General features: G+C 45.8%; 1 protein-coding gene across 1 annotated transcript in view; it reads left to right on the plus strand.

Moving 5' to 3' along the window:
* The window catches only part of MYO1E (myosin IE), a 183842-nt gene that overhangs the window by 157278 nt on the left and 2593 nt on the right, over nucleotides 1–23971 (plus strand). The window contains exons 23-27 of the mRNA XM_080934887.1: nucleotides 6125–6271; nucleotides 7741–7898; nucleotides 8210–8299; nucleotides 12314–12515; nucleotides 22970–23139. Of these exons, the coding sequence (XP_080791013.1) occupies nucleotides 6125–6271; nucleotides 7741–7898; nucleotides 8210–8299; nucleotides 12314–12515; nucleotides 22970–23139 (767 nt within the window). The remainder of the gene's footprint in view (nucleotides 1–6124; nucleotides 6272–7740; nucleotides 7899–8209; nucleotides 8300–12313; nucleotides 12516–22969; nucleotides 23140–23971) is intronic.

The raw sequence follows: 23971 nt of genomic DNA on the forward strand, positions 1-23971 counted from the left end.
CCTGGGGATGTAGCTCAGTTGGCAGAGGGCTTGGCTAGTTAGTGATGGTGCCTGTCTGCTATCCCAGCATGTGAGAAGTAAAGACAAGATGATCAGAAGTTCAAGGTCATTTTGGACTGAGAAGCTATCCCTCCTGGGATATACGAGACCCTGTCTATGAATGAATGGATGAATGAATGAATGAATCAATCAATCAACCAATTAATCAGTCAGTGAAAGAAATATATCAAAGAAGAGCTGGAAGAGATGGTTCAGTGAATAGAAATCCTTGCTGCCTATCCTTATAACCTGAGAGTTTCTGTCTCTCTCTGTCTCTCTCTGTCTCTCTGTCTCTCTGTCTCTCTCTCTCTCTCTCTCACACACACACACACACACACACACACACACACACACAATTTTTTTGAGACAGAATCTTGTTATGAAGCCCTGGCTAGCCTGGCACACACTCTGTAGACCAAGATGCTCTTGAACTTGCAGCTATCCACCTGCCTCTCCGTCCCTAGCACTGGGATTACAAGTGTGCACTGCCATGCTCCATTTATAAACTTTTAAAAATAAGATGTATATGATATCTGCTGAAGATCTGAATGCTGTAGTCTCAGAGGGTCTTAAGAGGATAGGAGTGAGGTTCCACGAACAAGTTGCCACCTGGTCAGTTCCACCAATCAGGTAACACTCCTAGCCAATGTCCTTATGACATTTCAGTAATGTATCTCATCTATGTGACAAATCAGAATAATTGCCCTGACTGAAATGAACCCAGAGTTCAAGACTCTGTCCACAGCCTCTCTACTCAGAAAGCAGTGTCTTCACATGCTCAGGTCCCTGACCCACTTGACTGGAAATCATGTCTGCAGTAGAATAATCCAAAACACATTTGTAGTGTATCCATCCTTGCCCTGTGTCTCTGTGGCTTCTCCTCCTATCTAGTCCCAGTTTTCCTGGATAAAGGATAAAGCGGAGCGGTGAAATTAAGTGTTGAACTCAGGATGTGGGAAAATTCTAAGCCAAGAAATATACCAGTGCTCTTCCTCAGTACCTCAGCTGCTGCCTGCTCATCATTATGCTTTGGATCACTGATTGTGTTACACCCTGCTGGCCACATCCTTCCTGCCCACCATCAGTGCTCTGATGAACCCAAGGGAAAGATGTTCTTTCTTCTTTTCCATGCCCGAGAAGGCACAGATCAGGATGTCACTGGATAGGCCGGAATGTGCTGCCTATGCACGTTAGCTATGGTGGCTAGGAATCACACCTGGAGGCTGTTGTCATGGAAGCTGGAAGCCTGGTTTTTCTTTCATTTATTTATTTATTTGTTTTCTAATTTTATAATTTATTATGTATACAGCATTCTGCCTGCATGTATGTCTGCATGTATGTCTGCATGCCAGAAGAGGGCATCAGATCCCATTACAGATGGTTGTGAGCCACCATGTGGTTGCTGGGAATTGAACTCAGGACCTCTGGAAGAGTAGACAGTGCTCTTAACCTCTGAGCCATCTCTCCAGCCCTGGTTTTTCTGCCATTTTGCCCAGGCCTGTCCTTGGTCCAACATTTGACTAGATCCTCACAAAGCTGGCTACCCGCTAGCCAAGCACCTTCGGCCCTATTACTGGACCTTTGAGGTTTATCCAGTGTGATCATTTTTTTCTCCAATTCTTCCTTCTAGGGAATAAAACCAGTAAGCCTTGTAAAACCAGTTTTTTCTCTCCCCCTCTACTACATGCATGATCCATTTTTTATAGCTCTGAGGGAAGAACCTGTAATTCAGTCATGTCTGCACATCACAGCTACCAGAGCTCCCACTTCCCGAGACTAATGTCGTTCCCCCATTTTCTTGACACATTAGTTAGGCCAGCAGTCCATAACTACATTATTTAAGCAGCCAGGAAGATGGTGGCTATGCCGGATCGAGCCCAGTGTTGAAGTTAATCATGGTAGCATATCCCTGAGTCCTGGTGTAGGTGTGCTTGTGAGGACCTGTCTCAGAACACTTTGATGTGGGTGTAAAGAAAGCAGGAGTAGCTTGAACTGCACTTCAGGGAAAAAACTGTTGCAACATCTGTATGTGTTTTTAAGAATTTATGGGACTTACTAGTTGGCTTTTGGCTGAACTGACAGGCTATCGAGTGTCCCACAGCTTGATCTCTGAGCCCACTACTAACTCTTATGACCTAAGTGACAGGAAGAAGTGGCTCCCAGCCCCCTCCTCAGACCATCCAACCATCCAAAAGCAGTTAAGACGCAGTCTGGGAAATGTGCTCAGTAGTAAATATTTGATATGGAAGGCTTACTGCTCATTTCTTTAGGTATGATAATGGTCTTGTGGTTACTTTTATATACAAAGAAATTGTAACTTTTAATGGCACATACTGAAATTTTAAGCATAAAATAATATAATATTTATACTTTGCTATGCACTTGCTCTTAGCCAAACTGCTGAAAAGAAATATATAGTCTCTGTTTAAAATAACCTCGTTTGTATGTAGAAGGGTCTGTAGGATGGACAAAAACAAGTGTCCACTCCTTCTGTTGTGTGGATGCTGGACATCAAACTCAGATCATCAGGCTTGGCACAAAGCACCAGCATCTTCCTCAGCCACATGAGTCTGAAGCCAGCAGAACCTCCAGGGGAGGGACTCTGTCTTAAAGTTGGGAGACAGGGCAGTGAGGAGATGGCTCAGCTGGTAATGTGACTGCTAATCGGGCCAGGGTACCTGGGTTTGATTCCCCAGCACCCACAGGAAAGCTAAGCACAGTGGCATGCTCCTGGAATCCCAGCTTCAGGAGGCAGAGACAGAGGATCCCGGGGCTGGGGTCCAGATTCAGTGAGAGACCTTATCTAAGTGAAGTAAGGTAGAAAGTGATTGATGAGGGTTTCTGGCGTGTGTGTGTGTGTGTGTGTGTGTGTGTGTGTGTGCATGAACACACTCGTGCATGTGTTTGAGTGATTGTGTATGTGTGTGTATGCAATTGTGTGTGAGTATGTGTATATGAGTGTAAGTATATGAGTGTGTGTATGAGTATTTGTGTTTTGTATGTGAGTATGTAAATGTGTGTGTGTATGAGTATGTGTATGTGAATGTGTGTATGTAATTGTGTGCCTGTGTGTGTGTTTGTGTATGAATGGGAGTGTGTGTGAGTATGTGAATGTAGTATGTGTATATGTGAATGTGTTGTGTATGAGTACATGTATGTGAGTGTGTGTGAGTTTACGTATGCGATTGTGTGTGAATATGTGTGTATGAGAGTGCATGTATGTGATTGTATATGAATATGAATGTATATGAGTGTGTGTGTTTGAGTGAGTGTGTGTATGGTGTGTGTACATATGCTATTGTGTGTGAGTGTGTGTATATGTGTGTATTATATGTATGTGAGTGTGTGCACACACACACAGAGCCCTTCTCACTACGTGCTTTACTGACCTGGAATGGTATTAAAATCTTAACTTGCTGCCTGTGATTCAAAATGAATGAGATCCAATTCTTGCCTCCCAGGCTCCCTCTACTTACAGAATGGGAAACAGACACCCACGTGAACTTGTGACCACAGGCACAGAAGCTTCCGGCAGGATGGAGAGGGAGGGAGCTAAACCTCTCACCTGACAGTCAGGGGAATCTTCCTAAATAGGTCTAACACACACAATGTGGGGGGGTTCTGAGTCTGATGCCTTTAGTCCAGTGGCTTTCAACCATTCAACCTGATGCTGTAAACCTTTAATAAAGTCCCTCATGCCGTGTGACCCCAACCTTCAAACTATTTTCATTACTACGTCACAACTGTAATTTTGCTACTGTTATGAATCATGATGTAAATGTCCATGTTTTCTGATGGTTTTATGTGACCCTGTGAAGGGGTCACCACCCACACAGGTTAAAAATCACAGCTCTGGTGTCTCTGGGGGACAGAATTCTAGAAAAGCTATAAAATTCATCTGCCTCTTTATCTTCCAGTTTTTTTTTAAAGATCATTTATTTCATGGTCAGGAAAAATGATTTAAAAGACTTAAATAAAGACACACTGTGTTTGGAAATGGCTTTTGAGCTTAAAAAAATAAAACTTCCTTTGGGGCTTTAGTCTATGTTGTAACAAACACTTTTGAAAAGACGGCCTGTTGGTTAAAAGAGTGGAAAGAACTTTCAAGTGTTGTCAGCAATACAGTGAGCCACGGGGAAGGGAGCTAAGGGCCAGTTCAAACAGAAGACCTTTCAGACAGCTGGCCACAGTCAGCTGTAGGGAGTTGCCGTTTGTGTGTATAAAAAGACAGGGGTGAATCCAAAAACAAGTCTGATTTTTTTTTAAAGAGTAAATAAACCCAAAAGCTTTGTTTCAAATCCCAGGAGCCTGGGCTGAGACTCACTTAAGAGAAGAGCTTTTACATTTGATGGTTCATAGTTGAAGTGTCCAAATACATCTCGTGTTCAGATTCATGCTGCTCACTGGCATAAGCTTTGAATCTGCTTGCACGAATGCGAGCACACTCACGAACACACTCATACATACACACTCACACACACACTCTTACTCACACATACACTCACACACACACACACACACACAAATATATGTACATATATGTGTATATAATGACACTCCCGTCTAAGCACATTAAACCCCTCAAGGTGTTACTCCATCCTCTTGAGTAATGAATAATCTTCCAGAAAGTACCACCCACCAGGCAAGCAGGCTTGTCCAGACGTGTCAGACCTGGAGTAACACTAAAGGCCCATTAAGGGAAAACTAGTCAAGAGAATAGAACCTCTCACCTGGGTGGAGACCTAACATTCAAGTTGGGTATGTCAGACACCTGGCCAAGAGACCACGCCTGGGAAGCCGGGTTCCCCTTAAGCCATATTAAAGAGATAGGTGGAATAATTATTTTTTAAGAATACTATACTTTTCCTTCTCAGGATTTCTGCCCCCAATACAGTTCTTCCTAGACATTAAGAAGTCATCATGAGGTTCGTTGTAATTATGCTCCTGAAAAAAGAATAGATTAATCTAGTAATTATAATCCTGGAAAACATAGATTCATCAATCTAAGGTTTTAAAAGCAGAAGTAAGGTTCTAATGGATTTTTATTTTTCCCTTTGTTTTTATTTTATTTGCACAAGTGCTTGCCTGCACTTGTATGTCTGTGCACCACTGCACAAGTGTAATGCCCATAGTGGTCAGAAGGGGGCATAAGATCCCTAAGATTGACATTACAGACAATTAGGAGCAAGCATCTGGGCGCTAGGAATCCAGCCAGGGTCTTCTGGGAGAGAGGCCAGTGCCCATAACTTCTGGACCATCTCTTTAGGCCTTAAAATATATTCTTCAAATATAAGCTATTCTTAATTTCGAAACCACGTGGAAGTGTTCTACTTACCATAGTGGTTAGCCATCATATTCCTTTTTTATAGGAATTTTAATGTGTGTGTGTGTGTGTGTATGTGTGTGTTGCACATGCCCAGGTAGCCTCAGGGCCCACAGGAACTGTATTTACAGGCAGTTGTAAGCTTCCCAACGTGAGTGCTGGAAATTGAACTCAAGTCCTCTTAACCACTGAGCCATCCATCTCTCCAGCCCCTCAACTTCTCTTAGAAAGTAGATTTCATCAATTTTATTATGTAGTTCTCAGTCGGTGTTCTGTTTTAAGTGACACGGTTACTTATTTTTCACGATTACACTGTATTTACTGGGAGGAGAGCAGTATGCACATTTCACAGCAGGCCTCTGGACATCAGAAGTCAGCTTGCAGGAACTGGTCCTCTCCTTCCACTGTGTGTATCCCACAACCAAACTCATGCTTGTCTGCGGGAGCTTTTACCTGCTGAGCCATCTCCTGGTCCTGTTAGAGGGAGAGAAGAGGGGGCGTGGGGCGGGGACAGGAACAAAGGAAAAGGGTAGGAGAAAGAGCTTGGTGTTCTGTACAGGACATTTTTAACAAGTAAACGTGATACTGAGGGACCTCGTATATAGCTCAGCAGTGTGTAGAACAGGTTCCGTGTGTATGGTGCTCAGCAGTACAATGACGTGTGTTTAGCATGCATACCCTTCTTCTCCCTGCCTCCAAATGAGATGACAGAGCGGGTGGGTGACCAGAACCGTGGCTCATGCTGTGTCCGACCTCTTTCAGTACCATGCAGGATGACATCTTCATTCTCCACGAGCAAGAATATGACAGTTTGCTTGAGTCGGTCTTTAAAACAGAGTTCCTGAGCCTTTTAGCAAAGCGATATGAGGAAAAAACCCAGAAGCAACTACCTCTGAAATTCAGCAACACGTGAGTTGGGCTACGGAGACTAGAACCAGAGGTGGGGAGACCCTCAGGGTGGGCTGAATGGTCTGACTGGTTCCCTCGATTCAGCAAGCCCCACCCTGGCTACCTCAGTTGTCTCCAGGAACAGTGGGGCCTGCAGAAGACAGCCTGGGTGGTCATGGGCTAGGATCATGCTAGAATCACATGTGTGTTTCTATATAGTAATCAAATCATTGAAGGGCATTTTAAAAAGTCATTTACACAAAGATCACTCAAGAAGGACAAGGGAAAGTAGGAAAGTCAGGCCAGAAGCAGAAAAAAGTGACTAGAATAGGGATCCTGATTCCAAGATGGTTGGTGGGAGTCAGGACTTGGGATATGGGTGGCAATGTCTTATGTCTTGGCTCCCTTCATGTGTCTTGGTGAAATGTTCTAATGGGCAAGACACTGCACATTATTGAGCTTTGGATCTCACATTTGCTAAGTGAGAGTTATTCAGCTTTTCTTAGATTTCCCAATCCGTAGAGTAGAAACAGGGTCCATCTCTTCTTACTCATAAAGATTAGGTAATCATAAGACTGTATTGCCCGGATGAAGATACCTGACAATAGACAGAGACTTAGAATCATTATTATTTAGTCAAAAGAATAGAATATGTAGTGCATCACATAGGCGTACAAATAGCATTTCTTTTGGCTCAGAACTCAGGGTACAGTCCTCCATAGCAGGAAAGTCAAAGCAGGAACTTGGAGCAGATGGTCACATCTTTTCACACTCATAGTCAAGAGCAGAGAGAAATTAATATATGTATGCTGACTTGTGCTTGGTACTCTCTATACATACACAGTCCAGGATTGCCTGAATAGGGAATGGCGCTGCCCACAATGGCCTGGGTCTTTCCACATCGACTACCATTAGTTATCAAAACAAGTCCCCCACTTGCCCACAGGACAACCTGCTCTAGAAAGCACCTTATTGAGACTCTCCCTCAGGTGATTCTAGATTGTATCAAGTTGATCATCATACCCTCCATCCCATTTAGGTTTTGGTGTTTGTTTGTGTTCCCTATCTGGGTGAGTGGCTAGGGTACTAGCATAACAGAATATGACTGAACAGCAGCCAAAGTCTTTATGGTATGGAATCTTCTACCATCCTGGGTCTGACATCTCAGTCCACCATGCAGAAAACAAACAATGATACAACATCAGGGAAGTTGTTCCTTCCTCCTGTCCTTCAGGCAGGCTCTGCTGACCTTCTTGAGAGTGAACCTGTGATATGAATGAGGAAGCCTGCTCACCAACAGGGTTCTCACAGATGTTGAGCTCCAGAGCCTCGCGGCTGTACCATGCTGACGTGTATCACCCGTTTGAAGGCTGGGTGGCTTTGGCTTCATCCCATCCTGACTGTCCTCCTCCCTGCAGCAATTAGTTCATGAACACCATTTCCTTGATAGCCCCTCTGGCTCATAATTTCAATCATTGTGCTTGCCACAGCCTTGAAGTGAAGTTGAAAAAGGAGAACTGGGGTCCCTGGAGTGCAGGGGGCTCCCGACAAGTGCAGTTCCACCAAGGCTTCGGTGACCTGGCCATCCTCAAGCCCAGCAACAAAGTGTTGCAGGTCAGCATCGGACCCGGGCTGCCCAAGAACTCCCGTAAGTGTTCCCAGGCTCTGCCTCTACTGGTCCCTTGTGCCTGTCTCTTCTTAGTTCTGACGACAAGGAGTCTGTGTTTCCGTTGGTGGCTGTGGTGGGGTTCTCAAGAGATAGGACTGTAAACTAAAGCACTGCTAAGGAGGATGGGCAGGCTGGAGCTGCTGAACGCGGTGTATTCTTGTATGTGGTGCTCCTGCATTTGTGTTCTCGCTGAGTTTGATATCATTTGGGACTGATGAGATGGCTCAGTGATAAAGGTTCTTGCCACCAAGCGTGATGACGTGAGTTCAAACCCTGGTTGCTTATTTCAGGTCCTACCAGAAGAAACACCATGTCAAGCAGAGGGTACTCAGGTGGAACTAAGAACAATTACCCGATGAGAGCTGCTCCTGCTCCCCCAGGTAAGCCGAGCTGATGCAGAGGGACAACTGAGTCTCAACCCATAATTTACAAAAGATGTTTGGAGGACTAGAAAGATGCCTCAGTGTGTCTTGTGTTCAGTTTCCAGCACCCACATAAAAGCTAAGCACTGTAGCATGCACTTGTAATCCCAGTGCTGGGGAGGCAGAGACAAGAAAATGTCCTGTGTTTGCTGCCTTACTAATCAGTGTGCCTTTGGCACTAGTGAGAGACTCTGTCTCAAAAAGCAAGCTGGGTCACTCCTGAGGTACAATTCATGAGGTTGACCTCTGACCTCCACATCCACAAATATACATGTGCGCACACACACACACACAGAGCCACACAGAGAGACACAAATACACACACAAAGGAAATAAAAAAGTGTCTGGGGAGAAACCCATCAGCTAATAAATACACAGCAACCATCTATGTGATCCTAAAATATAAGAAATTAAGTCAGTGAGCCCACATTGATGTGGGTTTCATTACCCAGCTCTATCACTTCCTAGGGCAGAGATACAAATGAGTTTCTGTCCACCATGGAAGAATGCTGCTGGTTTTACTATGTCCTACGCTGCCCTGACGAGGCCCAAGAAGTTTCTGAGTATCAGCCCACCCGTGCCAGGCACCACCCACATATCGAAGCAGTGGTTCATAACTAGTTAATGTCCTGGTGAATTACTAGGAAAGCATCTGTCCTTTGTGAACTAAAATCCAGGCGACATCCCTAAAGTCAAGTAGTATCTGAGAAAATTACAAAAGTTCAGACCAGAAGAAACCGTGCCCAGCTGGGTGGTGGCGGTACGCACTTGTATTCCGAGCAGGGGAGGTAGGTGTCTGTGAGTTCCAGGCCAGCCTGGTCTACAGAAAGATCCAAGAAACCCAGGGCTGCACAGAAACCCTGTCTGTGTAGAAAGAAAAAAGAAAAAGAGGAAGGAAGGAAGGAAGGAAGGAAGGAAGGAGGGAGGAGACTGTTCCCAGAGTAACATATCAGTCATTGTAGGGTTGATCTGAACACATCATTTGGGGTCCATATTTGAGTCAAGTCATAGCGGACAAGAGAACCCTAATTGCTTCAGTGCCCAAGATAAGTACTACTTTAATCTGCTCCAGGATCTCTTGTGTACTTTAAAGCTTGAACATTGCTCAGCAATGGGAAATGAGCTCTTCCCTCCTTTGGAGTCTCTGTCATACCCTAACCAAGATTTCTTTCCTCTTTTTCTTCTTTAATCCTCGGGGAGTACCCAAGCTCAAAGGGACCCAAGAGAAGCAGGGTTTGCACTTAGGGTTATTGTTTAGTGCTGGCCTCTTGCTAGGACCATCTAGACCTTGGCCTCCACTCTGGCCAGAGGGTCCTCTAGCCAAATCAGTCCATGGGGCACCTGACCTTGAACCCAACCTCTAAATGACAGTTTGCTCATCAGTCAGGTGAGAAATTACTCACAACTGTATTTCACAGGTTTGTTTGTATATTGGGAGCAGGTGTTGGGAGAGGTGTGTGTGTGTGTCCATGTGCTTGTTGGAGATAAAAAATGAAGAAGGGCTGCGTATACATATTATACACATCTGTGTAGAGGCCAGGGGATAACCTCAAGTGTTGACCCTTGAGGACCACACACCTTGGTTTTATTGTTTTTTGAAACAGGATTTCTCTCTGAATATCCCTGGCTGTCCTGGAACTCTTTATGTAGACCAGGCTGGCCTCAAGCTCACAGAGATCCATCTGACTTTGCCTGCCAAGTGCTGACATTAGAGCTGTCTACCACCGAGCCCACCTGCGCCACATTTTTTGATAGAGTCTCTTACTAGGCCTGAGGTCTGCCAGTTAGGCTAGACTGAGTGCCTACCATTGCCAGGAACCTTCCAGTCTCCCAGATGCTGAGATTACAAACAAACGTGAGCCACCGCCTCTGGTTTTTACTGTGGACAGTGGGAATTGAACTCACAACCTCAGACTTGCAAGATAACTGAACTACCCTTCAACCTTGATTCCTTCGGATTTTAAAGTTTCCCAGATCATCACAAACCACACTTTTATAAAATGTAATTTAAAAAACGAGTTTATAGAACAATGAAATTTGAAAAGCACATAAAATACAAGTCAATTTTTTTGTTATTAATTTCAACAGGCATAAAATAGGTCTGCTGAGTGTTTATTCTCCATCCATGGACTCGGTGTGGACAAATGAGTCTCTGGTGACATGTGGACACTCCTCTACTTTTCTGTGCCCTGGAAAACACCCCACTCTGACAAACTTCTTTTCTTTCCTGAGCACTCTTGGCAGCAAGTGGGACCTCAGTATCCTACCTACTCCCAGACGCTGCGGGGAGCCCTTCACATTCTTACTCGCTGGGTCAGACGAGGAGACAGTCTCCATTTGTCTCAAACGTCTAGTTTCCATCCAGCTTGGAGCCTGTGGGAGGAACTGGAACGAGCAAGGCTGGACGAGAAACCGAGAAGCCTTACTCCTAAATGCTCTGCCCCAGAGCACTGCTGTTCGGAACAGGAACTTGCTTCATTGTTGCCAGAGAGGGCAACAATGCCCTCTTGTACCTTTAGAAAGGTGTCAGGATAACAGAAACGCATGCATGTGTATCGGAGCTAGAAGAGAGCAGGTAAATGCTAGACAGTCTCCTTGTCCTTTAATGAGGACACTGACCTGAAAGATGATTGTGTCTCTATCAGAGCCAGAGCCAAAACTGAGCCCCTAAGCCCATGGCCACTCCATGCTTCCTGAGAATTCTGTAGTTTTCTGATATGCACAACTGAAGTGGGCCTCAAGGAAGATTGCTCTGTTCTGCACTGCCTGACAAGTCAGGAAAAGAGATGGCTGTGTCATACATGGCAGGGGGCGATGATGCTCCCATTGTCAAGAGCCCACCCCGCCATCCATCCATGACGCACTGGCTGAAGCAGCTTTGGGGGTCCTATCTGGAAGTCTGTTGTGCGCAGACCTTTCTTTGTCCAGCTGTGCTGGCGGGCTGGCTGCTCTCTCCTCACCTGGGGGGAGGCTCCCCCCCACTCACACGGCAGTCTTCAGTCGAGGGCACCTGAGACTGAAGGGATTCTAGTCATCTCGAGAAGGTGGCTTTGGCAGACCTTTCCCTTCTCCCTGATTTCCTCTGCCTTGTTGAGAACTGCTAGACCACATTCCTAAAGCAAGCTATTCCTTTATTTGGCTGTTTCCTCCTCCTGAAGCCGAATAGAAAGGTCCAGTTTCCATGTCAACTAATTAACATGCCCAATTAAAATTAAACACCTTATTCTAACACAAGGTTTCTTCTTGTGCCTTTATAAAAGGCCATTTTTCTGTGTCACATCTGTCTCCTCTCTATCCAGAGGCAGACCTTTGTCCCATTCCCCTACCTTCTTCCTCTTCTATCTCCTGTCTTTGTCTCTTATTCCTTGTCCTCTGTCCTTCTGGGGCAAATAAATCTCCTTTGTGCTGAGAACTTGGTTTTGGGAGCGGGGTGTCCTGAGCCAATGCCATTCCTTACACTGACTCCTTGGAGATGAATGGCCAACTGTTTAGCCTGCGGCCCACTGAGCCACGACCTCACAGACCTGAACACTGCTTTCCCACTAGCTGTGAACTCAGCTTGCTCTGATTGTGGGCTTTGAAATTCAGATATATAGGAATTCTGTTGCCACGTTCCTCAAGCTTGTCTGACATGCTTCCTAAGCAGGTGACCTTTTTGCTATCACGTTGTTGTCCCCAGATTCTCACTGTATAATCTGATTCAACAGTTATGCCTCAGTGACGGGGAAGTAGCGTATTCACATTCTTTATATATATTTATATATATAAATCTTTATATATATATATATATATATATATATATATATATATATATAAATATATATATATATATATATATATTTTTTTTTTTTTTTTTTTTTCAGATGAGGAGACTGGAGACCAAAGGAGCCAAATCACTTGCCTTAGTGGAATAAACATAGAGGAGCTTTTGGCAACCAACAGAAATTGACCTTTCTTCTCTTTCCTCTCTAGGATGCCATCAAAATGGAGTCATCAGAAACCAGTTTGTGCCACCTCACCATGCCCCTGGAAACCAGAGATCCAATCAGAAAAGCCTGTACACCTCTATGGCCCGCCCACCCTTGCCAAGGCAACAGTCCACAGGCTCAGACCGATTTTCTCAGACACCAGAGAGCCTGGATTTCCTCAAGGTCCCCGACCAGGGTGCTGCTGGGTAAGAGCTCCCATGTTGTGCAACAAAGCCAGTGAACTTTAGTTCCACCGGTCGTGCAGGGTTCAAGGGTTCTGAATCAGTGCTGAATTCTCAAGTTCAGTTTTCTACCCAAGTGCTGCAATGTAGGATCCATGGCTGTGGGACCAAGTTAAAAGTAACACTGCGCATTTCATCCCCCTGTCTCACCAGCCACAGGCATCTGGTTCCTGGAGACTTGAGGGATGATGGTCATTGGCTTTATTATTTGTGCTCGTACAACAAGTCATATGGCTTTAGCAGCATTTAGAATAGGGTACCAGGGTCTGGGAAGAAATGGCTCAGCACTTAAGGACACATTGTGTTTGCAGAGGATGTGGGTTTTGTTTCCAACACCCACACGGGTCAGCTTATGCTTGTTGTACAACAGAACTTTTCCCGAGGAGATGTAACACACGTCTACTCACCCCAGATAAAGAACTCCCAACAGACCAAAGTACAGATACAACCAAAGTCCAACGTGGTGAACCAATGACCTTTACCTCCAGGCTACTTTAACAGGAATATGGGGAAGAGGTAACAGGGGCAGAAATGAGTCAAAGACAGCTGCACCCCCCAGGCCTGCCCAGCATGGGTGACAGCACCCCAGGCCCACACAGCATGGGTGACAGCCTCCCACCCAGGACCGCCCAGCATGATTGACAGCTCACAAAAGCTGAGAAACCTGGAGCAGACTGCACAGCCTGCAGGCAGCTCAACAGGTTGAGTGTCCTTTCCAAGTGACTCTGATCTAAACCCCTTCCAGGCAGCTGGTCTGGTCTCAGAGCCTTCTCTTTCATTTTTCTCCTGAGAGAGCCTTCTTTGCCACTCAGCTTCATATGCACACACTCGTGTATGCACACTTGCACACACAAAAAATACATTTCAAAAAATATTACATCCTCACATCCTATGAGATGTGTTTATCAGCACTGAAGGCTTCGCATGAGCCTGATAAAGGATGACTCTGGAACTGTGGAGTCAAAGGACTCCAAGTTAGAAAAGGGAAGTAGAGCTGACCTCGTGGTCACAGGGATAGGACTGGGGTCAGGCACAAGACCAGTGAGGAAAGGTGTAGACATTGGGCCCAGTGAAAGAATTATATCCTAGCCACTCAAAATGAACATCCCAAAGCACTAAGGAGTACCTCAGAATTCAGGCTCAGGGTCATTGCTAAGCAGGACTGTCAGATGCACAAGTCAGGCCTGAGGAAGAGCTATAACTTCATCTCGGTTACCTTACATTTTGGTTTGCTTTCTGTTGCTGAGATAAAATACTCTGACCACAGCAACTTGGGGAGGAAATGGTTTGTTTGGCTTACACTTCCAGGTCAGGGTCCATCACTGAGGCTTAAAGTCAAGACAGGAACCCAGAGGCAGGAACCATGGAAGATTGATGCTTATTTATTGGCTCTCTGACTCATTCAGCTAGTTTTCTTATACTATACAGGCCTAGGCTCTGCCTAGGGATGGTGCCACCCAAAGTGGGCTAGGCTCTTCCACATCAATTATTAATCAAGACAATTTCTCACAGAGATGATCACAGGCTAATTTGATCAAGGCAAAGTCTTCAACCGAGGTTCCCTCTTCTCAGATGACTTTAGGTTGTGTCAAATTGACAATGAAAACCTATCAGGACACTTGAAGCTTGCCACTTATCTTTCCTGAGCTTCAGTTTCTTTGTAGAGACTGGTGGGATAACACCATGCTCACAGTCATGTTGGGAGAAGATGTGATACACCTTATATGCTTAGCATGGTACTTGTATATAGAAGAAAACTCAGTCAGCAGTTGCTTGACCAAGATGATGATGATGGTGGTGGTGGTGGTGGTGGTGGTGGTGGTGGTGGTGGTGGTGGTGATAAAGGTAATGGTGATGATGATAGTAGTGGTGGTGATGATGATGATGGTGGTGGTGGTGGTGATGATGTAGTGGTGGTAGTGATAATGGTGATGACATTGAAAATGACCATGAGATTATACTTGACCTAGTGACATTATATTTACTTGTTTGTTTTGTGTGCACTTGCGTATGTTGTGAAGGGTAGCACATCACACAGTGGTGCACATGCAGAGGTCTGGAGTCATTCCTCTCCTTCCACAGCATGGGTTTCAGGAACCTAAGAGTCCTCAGATTTGGCAGCAATCTCGCCTTTACCCACTGAGCCATCTCACTAGCCCCACCTAGTGACTTTAAGGTGTCTTCCAACTGAGTTCCGAGTCATGGAACTAGTAGCTCTGGGTGCTGAATCCAGCCAAGGTCACTTTCTGCCCCTCCCATTCCTCATGTCCATGTCCAGTTTTCCTTCTCCGTTGTCTCATGAAGAGTGAAGAAATTTTAAAGGAGAACCAGGAGAAGAGTATACAAAATAGACCTACGTTGGGAGAAAGAACAGGGCTCCCCTGCTGTGGTTCTCAAATCCTGCTGTTTACCAGAATTGTCTTGAGGGCTTGCTGGACCATCTCCCACCCACCGCTGTTAAATATAGCAGTGCATGCATGTGCCATGCCTGTGTGTGTGAGTGTGTGTGTGAGTGTGTGTGTGTGTGTGTGTGTGTGTGTGTGTGTGGTCTCATGTGTCACACATGTAGATTTTAGGTGTCACTTTCTTTCTTAGCATCTTACCATTTAGACATGGTCTCTCACTGAGCCTAGAGCTCACTGACTAACTAGCCTGGCTAGTCAGCCTTAGAAATCCTCCCCTCCCCACCGCCCCAGCTCTGGGATCGCAGGCACGTGCTGCCACATCTGACTTTTGATGTGGGTACTGGTTATCTGAACTCAGGTCCTCATGTGGGAAGCCAAGTACCAACTGAGCTGTCTTCCTGGTTACATCTCTACCAAGTTCCTAGACAATATTGATGACAGTCATCCAAGGAAGGACCACAGGGTGACCTTCAGAAGTCTACAGGACAACTTACGTCTGATGACAAGGTTCAGGAAAGGTGGGTGGGAAGACACTGTTAAGGTAGTGGGCTTCTCACTGGAGGCCCCAGATGCTATTCCTATGCATGATGAGATGTCACAAGAGTACTCCTGGGCCCCATATTTTGTGTTCCAAAGTAGGCAAGGGGATTATAAGTGATACCCACTCCAAGCCTCCTCACTCTGCCTGCTGGCTTTCTATTGGCTTTGGTTTTGGCAGCAACACCACCCTCTCAGCCTGCCTTGCAAGTTGCAGACTTGCATATGGGCCAGGTCGGAGCATCTGTCAGCCAACAGTGGGCAAAGTAGAAACGCCGGGTCTTGGGTCTTCACCAGGGCTGCTCCCTTCCAGCCCCATTTAAGTCTTATCTCACTCTTCCCTGCCTTCAGCCCCTGATGTCACATACATACGCTGCTGTCTTGGAGATAGCTGAGAGGAAGAACTGTCCAATAGGCAGTAGACTCCTGTCTGCTGTGTAACTCTGACATTAGCACTCCAAGTCCGGCAGGTACAGCATTCCAGCTAATCTCCTCATTATACACGTAGGCCTGCTTTGTAGACAGTCCTTAAAAAATAGGAACTTAGATGAGCATGGTGGCTCTACCTATAATCCCAATATTTAGGAGACTGAGGCAGAAGGATTGCTATAAGTTTGAGTTCCAGGCTAACTTCAGATAAAGTCTGAGACCAAGTGTCGAAAGAAAGAAAGGAAGAAAGAAAGAAAGAAAGAAAGAAAGAAAGAAAGAAAGAAAGAAAGAAAGAAAGAAAAACACGAGGTGAGAAAGAGGACCTGAAGAGATGGTTCAATGGCTAAGAACACTGCCTGTGGGCTGGAGAGATGGCTCAGTGGTTAAGAACACTGCCTGCTCTCACAGACAATCTGAGTTCAGCTCCTAGAACCCATGTGGTGGCTCAAAAACAACTTCACTCTGGTTCTAAGGGGATTAGAAACCCTTTTTGGCTTCTTGGGGTGCTGCATACAGGTGCATATACAAAAAAAAAAAAAACCTGCATATTTATATAAAATAAAAATAAATATTTTTCTAAAAAAGCAAGCAAGGGGATAAGGGAGTAGGAAGCTAGCATTTATTTTCTACGACACAGGTTTGAGAATTCTGTTTTTAATGTGGCAGAGAACTTGGCTGTGGCATTTTAGGAGCCTTGTGGTTACCTAAATTTAACAGTTTCTCTTTGCCAAAAGACAAACTGTGTTGAAGATCAAAGAGAACTCCAAATTTGTACTTTCTCCATAAACATGAAGATTCCTATTGAGATCAAAGTACTCACCTTGAATTTATCACCCGAGAACCAGACCACCATGGCCTCCTCTCTGGTCCTTCACATCCTGGCTTTATCTTGCCTTTCCCTCTCCCTCCCTTGGTGCCTTCCTTACAGACACAGTTCACACAGCCATTATTTCTGTTGGACCTCGTACCGTGGCTAATATCAAATGGTTTCATTAGCACCTCGGGTTTGCTCAGGAATGTATCCGCTCAGTTTCCACGGTTTCAGTTATGGAAAGAGCAAGAGGTTCACTACATTAATTATCATTCCAGCAAAGTCTATTTGTCTGTCTGTCTGTCTCCTCCCTTCCCTTCTGTCCTCCTTGTTTTTTTTTTTAAATCTTTCTCTGTTTTCCATAGTGTTGGGGATGGAGCCCAGGCCTTGCACATGCTAAGGAAATGCTTTAGCACTGAGCTCCACCCTCAACCCTACCCCAGCTTCTTCACCCCTGTTCTGAGGCATCCCTGCACTGATTGTCACCTGATTACAGCCCCTTCTTGGTGCACTCAGAGTAAAGCTCTGTCCTGATTTTTTTTTCCAGTCATGGTAGGGCACACCTTTAATCCCAGCACTCGGAAGGCAGAGGCAGCCTGCGAAGTAAGTTCCAGGCCTTCCGGGGCTATGTAGTGAGACTCTCCCCCAATTCATAGCAATTCTTTATGGTCTGGCATCGGGTATGCTGGGCAGCTTTTCCTCTGGGCTCTGCAATGTGATCTGCTGTAGTCCGTGGTGAAAGAACTGAAGCCAAGGCTGGAAATGTCCGTTGCCATTTCAAATCCTGTGTTCTGTTTCTTGAAAGGGTAGCTGTGGGAACTTTCAAGATGCTCCAGAGGTTAAGCTAACCAGAAGCAGTGAAACAGGAAAACAGGAGCAGGTACTGGGTGGCAAGTCTTCAGGCCACGCAGCAAAGGAGAAAAATCGTCAGGAAGCTTTAAGTGCTTTAAGAACTCTCCTAACAGAGTCATATTTTCAAAAGGCTTAAAATTTCCAGCAAATGTCCAATAGCAATATTCTCAACCCACAGTCTATGGGAGCAGCTGGAACCGAGCCCAGGCCAGCTCCAGGTCTTAGGCGTTCCTGGCACCCGCTCCCGTATTTCCAGTCTATGGTTTCAGCCCTTGGAGCAGAACATGATTTTAAAAGCCAATACAATGAGACTCCATCCTTTTCCTTCTTAGAAACTCAAGACCCAAACCTCACATCTGCAGGACAAAAGCAGTGATGTTCAAAAGCTTACTCCCCGGCCCTCCCCGGCATACCAGCCTGGCAGTGGGGGGAAGTGCTTAGAAAGTTCACAGAACATGGTGTATCGAAGTTGGAAGGCCTGGGCATGAGTCTGGTTCACCCATTGTTTCCTTTTGCTTTAACTCATCAAACTTCTCCTGCACCGTGCTTATTGGACAGCTCATGCCTGTCACTTAGTGTTCTGTGGTGTCTTCATCTGGATAAGATGCCAATAACTGAGGCCTGGCAAGATGACTCCGCAGATAAGGGTATTTGTCACCAAGCCTTAGGACCTGTTTTGATCCCCAAGGACCCTCATGGTAAAAAGGAACAGACTCTCCCTCTCCAAAGGCATGCTCTCCACATAAGAGCCCTGATAAGCGTTACACACACATTTAACTGATTAATTAAACTTTAAACAAGGATAAACCAGCAGTGGTGGCACACACCTGTAATCCCAGCACTTGGGAGGCAGAGGCAGGCGGATCTCTATGAATTCAAGGCCAGCCTGGTCTACAACGCGAGTCCAGGACAGTCACCATGGTCTTCCCTAGGCCATAATGTAGAATTCACCGTGCAAGGCAAATTCTCAACATGCAACCTGGATGTGCTGTGCGTGGTCCCATGGTTCCTCAGGAAGAACAAATAGCATTCTGGGTTATCGTGTGGTTCTGCTTGACTACAGTGCCCTGCTCAAAAACAGAAGTTAAATAGCTTGTTATGTTAAGGGACAGAAAAGCACAATATGCAATTTGCCTGAACCAAAGTGATTCATCAATCATAACAGGAAAGCTAAGATTCATGGTACAGAAACTTCATGAGATGGCTTAGCAGTTAAGAGCCCTCCCTGAGGATCTGAGTTCTATTCCCAGCACACGCCTAACAGCTCACAACCATCTCTAATTTCCATTTCCAGACGATCCAACTGCCTTCTTCTGGCCTTCAAGGGCATCAGGCACACCCATGGTACACAGACACACATGCAGACAAAACACCCATTCCTATAACATGAAATATTTTTAAGGGCTGACTGCTCTTCCAGAGGTCGTGAGTCCAATTCCCAGCAACCACATGGTGGCTCACAACTATCTATGATGGGATTTGATGCCCTCTTCTGCCCTGTCTGAAGACAGGAACAGTGTACTCATACATAAAATAAATTTTAAAAATGACATATAGGGGCAACTAGGAAATGGCTCAGCAGGTAAATGTGCGTACTGCCAAGCCTGATGTCTTCAGGACACCCTTGGTGACTAAGAAAACCAGCCCCAACCCCAGCAAACTGCCCTCTGATCCTCACAAATGCCTTAGCAAGTATCTCTCTCAACACACACATATTCTTGGTGCCGTCTCCATTCTCACAGTGAAGGACCTGTCCTCATAATACAGTTTTCAGTCTTGGAGTGTGTGTGTTTGGGGTGGGGGGTATTAGAAATTAAAAACACAGAATAGCAGAGGAGCCAAAACTACCCAAACCTGAACAGACAGCTCGAAACAAGTGGAGGGACAGCCTGCTGTTTGTTTTCGATTTGATGTTTGAAACCACATTTACTATGTCTATCTCAGTCTGGTCTTGAGCTCATGGAGATTCCCCTGCCTCAGCTTCCTGAGTGCTGGAATTACAGGTGTGTGCTGCCAAGCCCAGCTAAGAAAAGAATTTTCCAATTTTAATGGTTATCTTTTTATTTTGCCTGTGCGTGAACCTGTGCTTCATGTGTGTGCCTGGTGTTCTCAAAAGCCAGAAAAGAGCATGAGATGCCCAGTAACTGGCATTACAGACAGTTGTGAGTCACTGTGTAGGAGCTGGGTACCAGACCACCATCTCTCCAGCACCAGGAAAGCATTTTCAATGAGCATGAAATCAGGTCATTATCAGAAGGGTCTTCTGAGCAAGGGCATGTGGGTGAACAGTAAAACTTAACAAAATGCCTAAACTGCAATCATTGCCAGTTCCTGGGAGCAAATGGCTTCCTTTTGTCAACTTACCACTAGCTAGGGTTGTCTGGGAAGACAGACCTCAATTGAGAAACTGCATTTTTTAGATTTGCCTTGTAGGCAAGTCTGTGGAGCATTTTCTCATTTAATGATTGACGTTGCAGTAATACTTCAGGCAGGTGGGTCCTGAATTGCATGAAAAAGAAAAGTGAGCAAGCTAGTGAGCAGTATCCTTCCATGGCCTTTGCTTGGGTCCTGCCTTGAGTTCCTGCCCTGACTTCGCTTTGTGATGAACCACAGCTTGCTTCGGTCAGTGTTCTATGGCAGCAGTAGACAGCGAACCAGTAAATACACACACCATGACCAGGTCACCAGCCTGGCTACCCTGAAAGTGTGCTGAAGTTGGGGCTGGGAGGTGGGAGTGGGGTGTGGGGGCGAAGCTTGTTTATTCCCTTTGCTAATCGAATTGTAAGTTGGTAAGATTTGTTTTTTAATGACTGTTTCACAAGTAGTTGACACAGTTCCTGAAAGTCTGAGCCATCCACTCTGCGGAGGATTGAGTCAGCTCAGCTCAGAGGCCCTGCTGCTATGAGTTGGCAGTCACCCTGGCTGGGAGTGGAACCTAAATGACCTCATTAATCATGGCAGTGTGTTGAAAGCCATTAGATCTCCATATTTATTACACTGGATCGCCACCTAGTGGCAGGACAGAGATTGTCTGGGTTCCGGAGGTTTGGAACCTAGCCTGGGTGACAGGCTGTGCTCTGTGCTGTGTCTGCTCCCAAGGTCCCCAAACTGCTAAAGAGCCAGTCAGCTCTTCATCTGCACAGATTCCTTGTTCCTCAGCTGCACACTGAATTCAAGTATAGACCCTGTCTAAAACCATAATGAACAAGAAGCAGTTTGCGTGTATTGATGAAAGTGGTGCACCGTGACCGTCATCTAACTTTAGAATACTGCCCTCCCCAAAACTTTCCCCTCAGACAAGGCAGTGGTGGGGTGCATACCTTTAATCCCAGACCTCCGGAGGCTAGTGGATTGAGACTAGCCTCATCTACAGAGCCAGTTTTGGGGCAATCAGAGGGACAGGGGTTGGGGGGAGAGGGAAAGAAGAAAGGAAGAAGGAAATAAAGAGGAAAAACAAAACTTTCCCCTCAGCATCATCCCAACTCACTATCAATTATATCGATGTTGGCCCGTTATAGACATTTTATAAAGAGAGGCTCGTGCTATTTATTAAATATTATATTCATGTTATATAGAGGATCATTTTCTTGATTTCATTTCCCCTTTACAGTTACACTTACTTACACATATGTGCATGGAGGGACCACAGCACAGGTGTGGCAGTTAGGGGACAACTTTAGGGAATCGGTTCCCTCTTTCCACCATGTGGACTAAAATCTCAGGCCTGGTGGCAAAGCACCTTCACCCACCGAGTCTTCTCACTGGCCTCAGTCTCAACTTCAGGTTTACCTTGACTAATACACAGACGTAGAGCTGACTTGGTGTGACTTTCTTGTTTGATTGCTTATTGATTGATTGATTGATTATTTACACTTGGTTACTATCTTCAAGCTCACGATGTAACCAAAGGTGACCTTGAACTTCTGATCTTCCTGCCTCTCCCTCCCCAGTGCTTTATTATGGGTTATAGACATACACCTCCTAGTTTATGCAGTGCTGGGGCTTGAACCCCAGATTTTATGCATGCTAGGGAAGTGTTCAGTCTACGGAGCCATACCATACCTCTAGCTTTCTATGTACTGACCTTCTATCATCTTGTTGAGCTCCATTGTGAACAGCTTTCTAATGTGTTCCTTGAGTGTCTCGGGGCATGACTATTGTCTTACCTTTCATTTCTTTGCTCTCTGAACACCACAGATTGTGCTGACTTGGCAGCCTTGGCTCAGAGCCTCCGGCACAGCATTGTGCAGTCATGGTTTGCTGCTTTCCACAGGGCTAGGGACAAAGACGAGTTGCAGGAGCCTCACCCCAGCCCAGCATCCAGTACCCACCCCCATCCACCTTCCCCCTGAATCAGCCAGGTCATCACACCTAGTGCACATCTGTCTGTTGTCACAGGATCTCAGCAGCAGGGCTGTGTGGCCTCTGGCGAGCTTAGCTCAAAATGAAGTCATGAGTCTTTAAGTAAAAGGCTCTGTTCTTGTAGATGTTAGTAAGCATGGCTGGACCTAAGAGCCTGCCCTTCCCGTGTACACACTTACCTCAGACCCTTCTATTTTTAGATACATTTATTTATTAGCATGTTGTGTACATGTGTGCATGACGTGGTACACGTGGGGGTCAGAGGACAACTTTTGAGAGTCAGTTCTCTTCCACCATGTGGGGTTTAGAAATCAGACAGCGAGTGGGGTTTGGAAATCAGACAGCCAGTGGGGTTTGGAAATCAGACAGCCAGTGGGGTTTGGAAATCAGACAGCCAGTGGGGTTTGGAAATCAGACAGTGAGTGCCTTTTTCTCATGGAGTCATCTTACTGCTCCACCAACCTCAAGATCCTTCTAGAAGAGGGCATAATCTAAGTGCCCTTTGTAGGCTCCGCTTTGGGTTAGCCTTCAGCAAAGTGGGGGTAAATGTTTCCTAACTTTTTCTGTCCTCTTTTAAAAGTGCTTTTTATAAATATACTAAATAACTTTCAGATGCACGTTTAACAAGCTCACTCATAGGACTGGGAATGTAGCAGTTACTAGCATGCTTGCCTAGCCAGCCTATATTGAGGCCATGAAGCTGTGATGGCGCATGCAATCCCAGTGTCTGGGATATGGAAACAGGAGGAGCAGAAGTTCAAGGCCACCCCTGTCTACATAGTAAGTTTGAGGATAGCCTGGGCTACATGAGATCCTGTCTCAAAAACGAGCTCACTGACTCTTAAGAACAGGTTGCCCTTATTCATCTTAGAGACACTGAGGCAGCATAGTATGAAGGCTGGAAAGATGGCGCAGCAGGGAAAGGTGTTGGAGCCAGAGATGTAATCCTTGCTGCAGCCGCTGTAGACTGCTGCTACTTCTCCATGGAGTCCCTGTCTCATGTGGGTCTGCTCTCTCCACAGAGTCCGAAGACAAACGACCAGCCGGCCTCCCCCAGCTGGGGGCCGGCCAAAGCCTCAACCCAAGCCTAAGCCTCAGGTGCCACAGTGCAAGGCTTTGTACGCCTATGATGCTCAGGACACAGATGAACTCAGCTTCAATGCCAATGATATTATTGATATTATTAAAGAAGGTGAGTGTGGCTGGCCGCACGAGCCTCCCGGAGGGCAGGCCAGTGGTTCTCAACCTGTGGGTCTTGACCTGTCTTAGGATTTCATTGCTGTGAAGAGGCACCATGACCACAACAACTCTTACCAAGGAAAACATTTAACTGGGGCTGGCTTATAGTTTCAGAGGTTTAGTTCATTGTTATCATGGCGGGAAGTATGGCTGCGTCCAGGCAGACATGGTGCTGGAGGAGCCAAGAGTTCTACATCTTAATATGCAGGCGCAGAAGAAGACTGTGTGCCACACTGGGCATAGACTGAGCACACAGTGACACACTTCCTCCAGCAAGGCCACACCTACTCCAGCAAGACCACACCTCCCAGTAGTGCCACTCCTTCTGGGCCAAGCATTCAAACAAATGAACCTGTGGGAGCCATACCTATTGGGACCACCACATGACCCCCTTTAGGGGTTAAATGACCCTTTCACAGGGCTCACATATCAGATAATTATATTATGATTCACATAACAGTAGCAAAGTTACAGTTATGGAGTAGCAACGAGATAATTTTATAGATGGGGGTCATCACAACATAAGGAACTGTATTAAAGGGTCACAACATAGGGAGGTTGAGAGCCACCGGTGTAGACAGAGGTAAGGTAGACCTGGAGCTATTTGATCCAAACCTTTTGTAGTGCCAGAGATTGAGCACCAGGCCTTGTATGCAAGGCAAGCAACTCTACTGCTGGGCTGGGCTCTCAGTCTTTGGACTTTTTATTTCAGTATGGAGTCTCACTAGATGTTCCAAGCTAGTCTTGAATTCACTCTATAGCCCAGGCACAAGTTCAAACTTGTG

The sequence above is a fragment of the Micromys minutus genome (assembly GCF_963924665.1).
Source record: "Micromys minutus genome assembly, chromosome: 21".
Taxonomy (NCBI): Eukaryota; Metazoa; Chordata; class Mammalia; order Rodentia; family Muridae; genus Micromys; species Micromys minutus.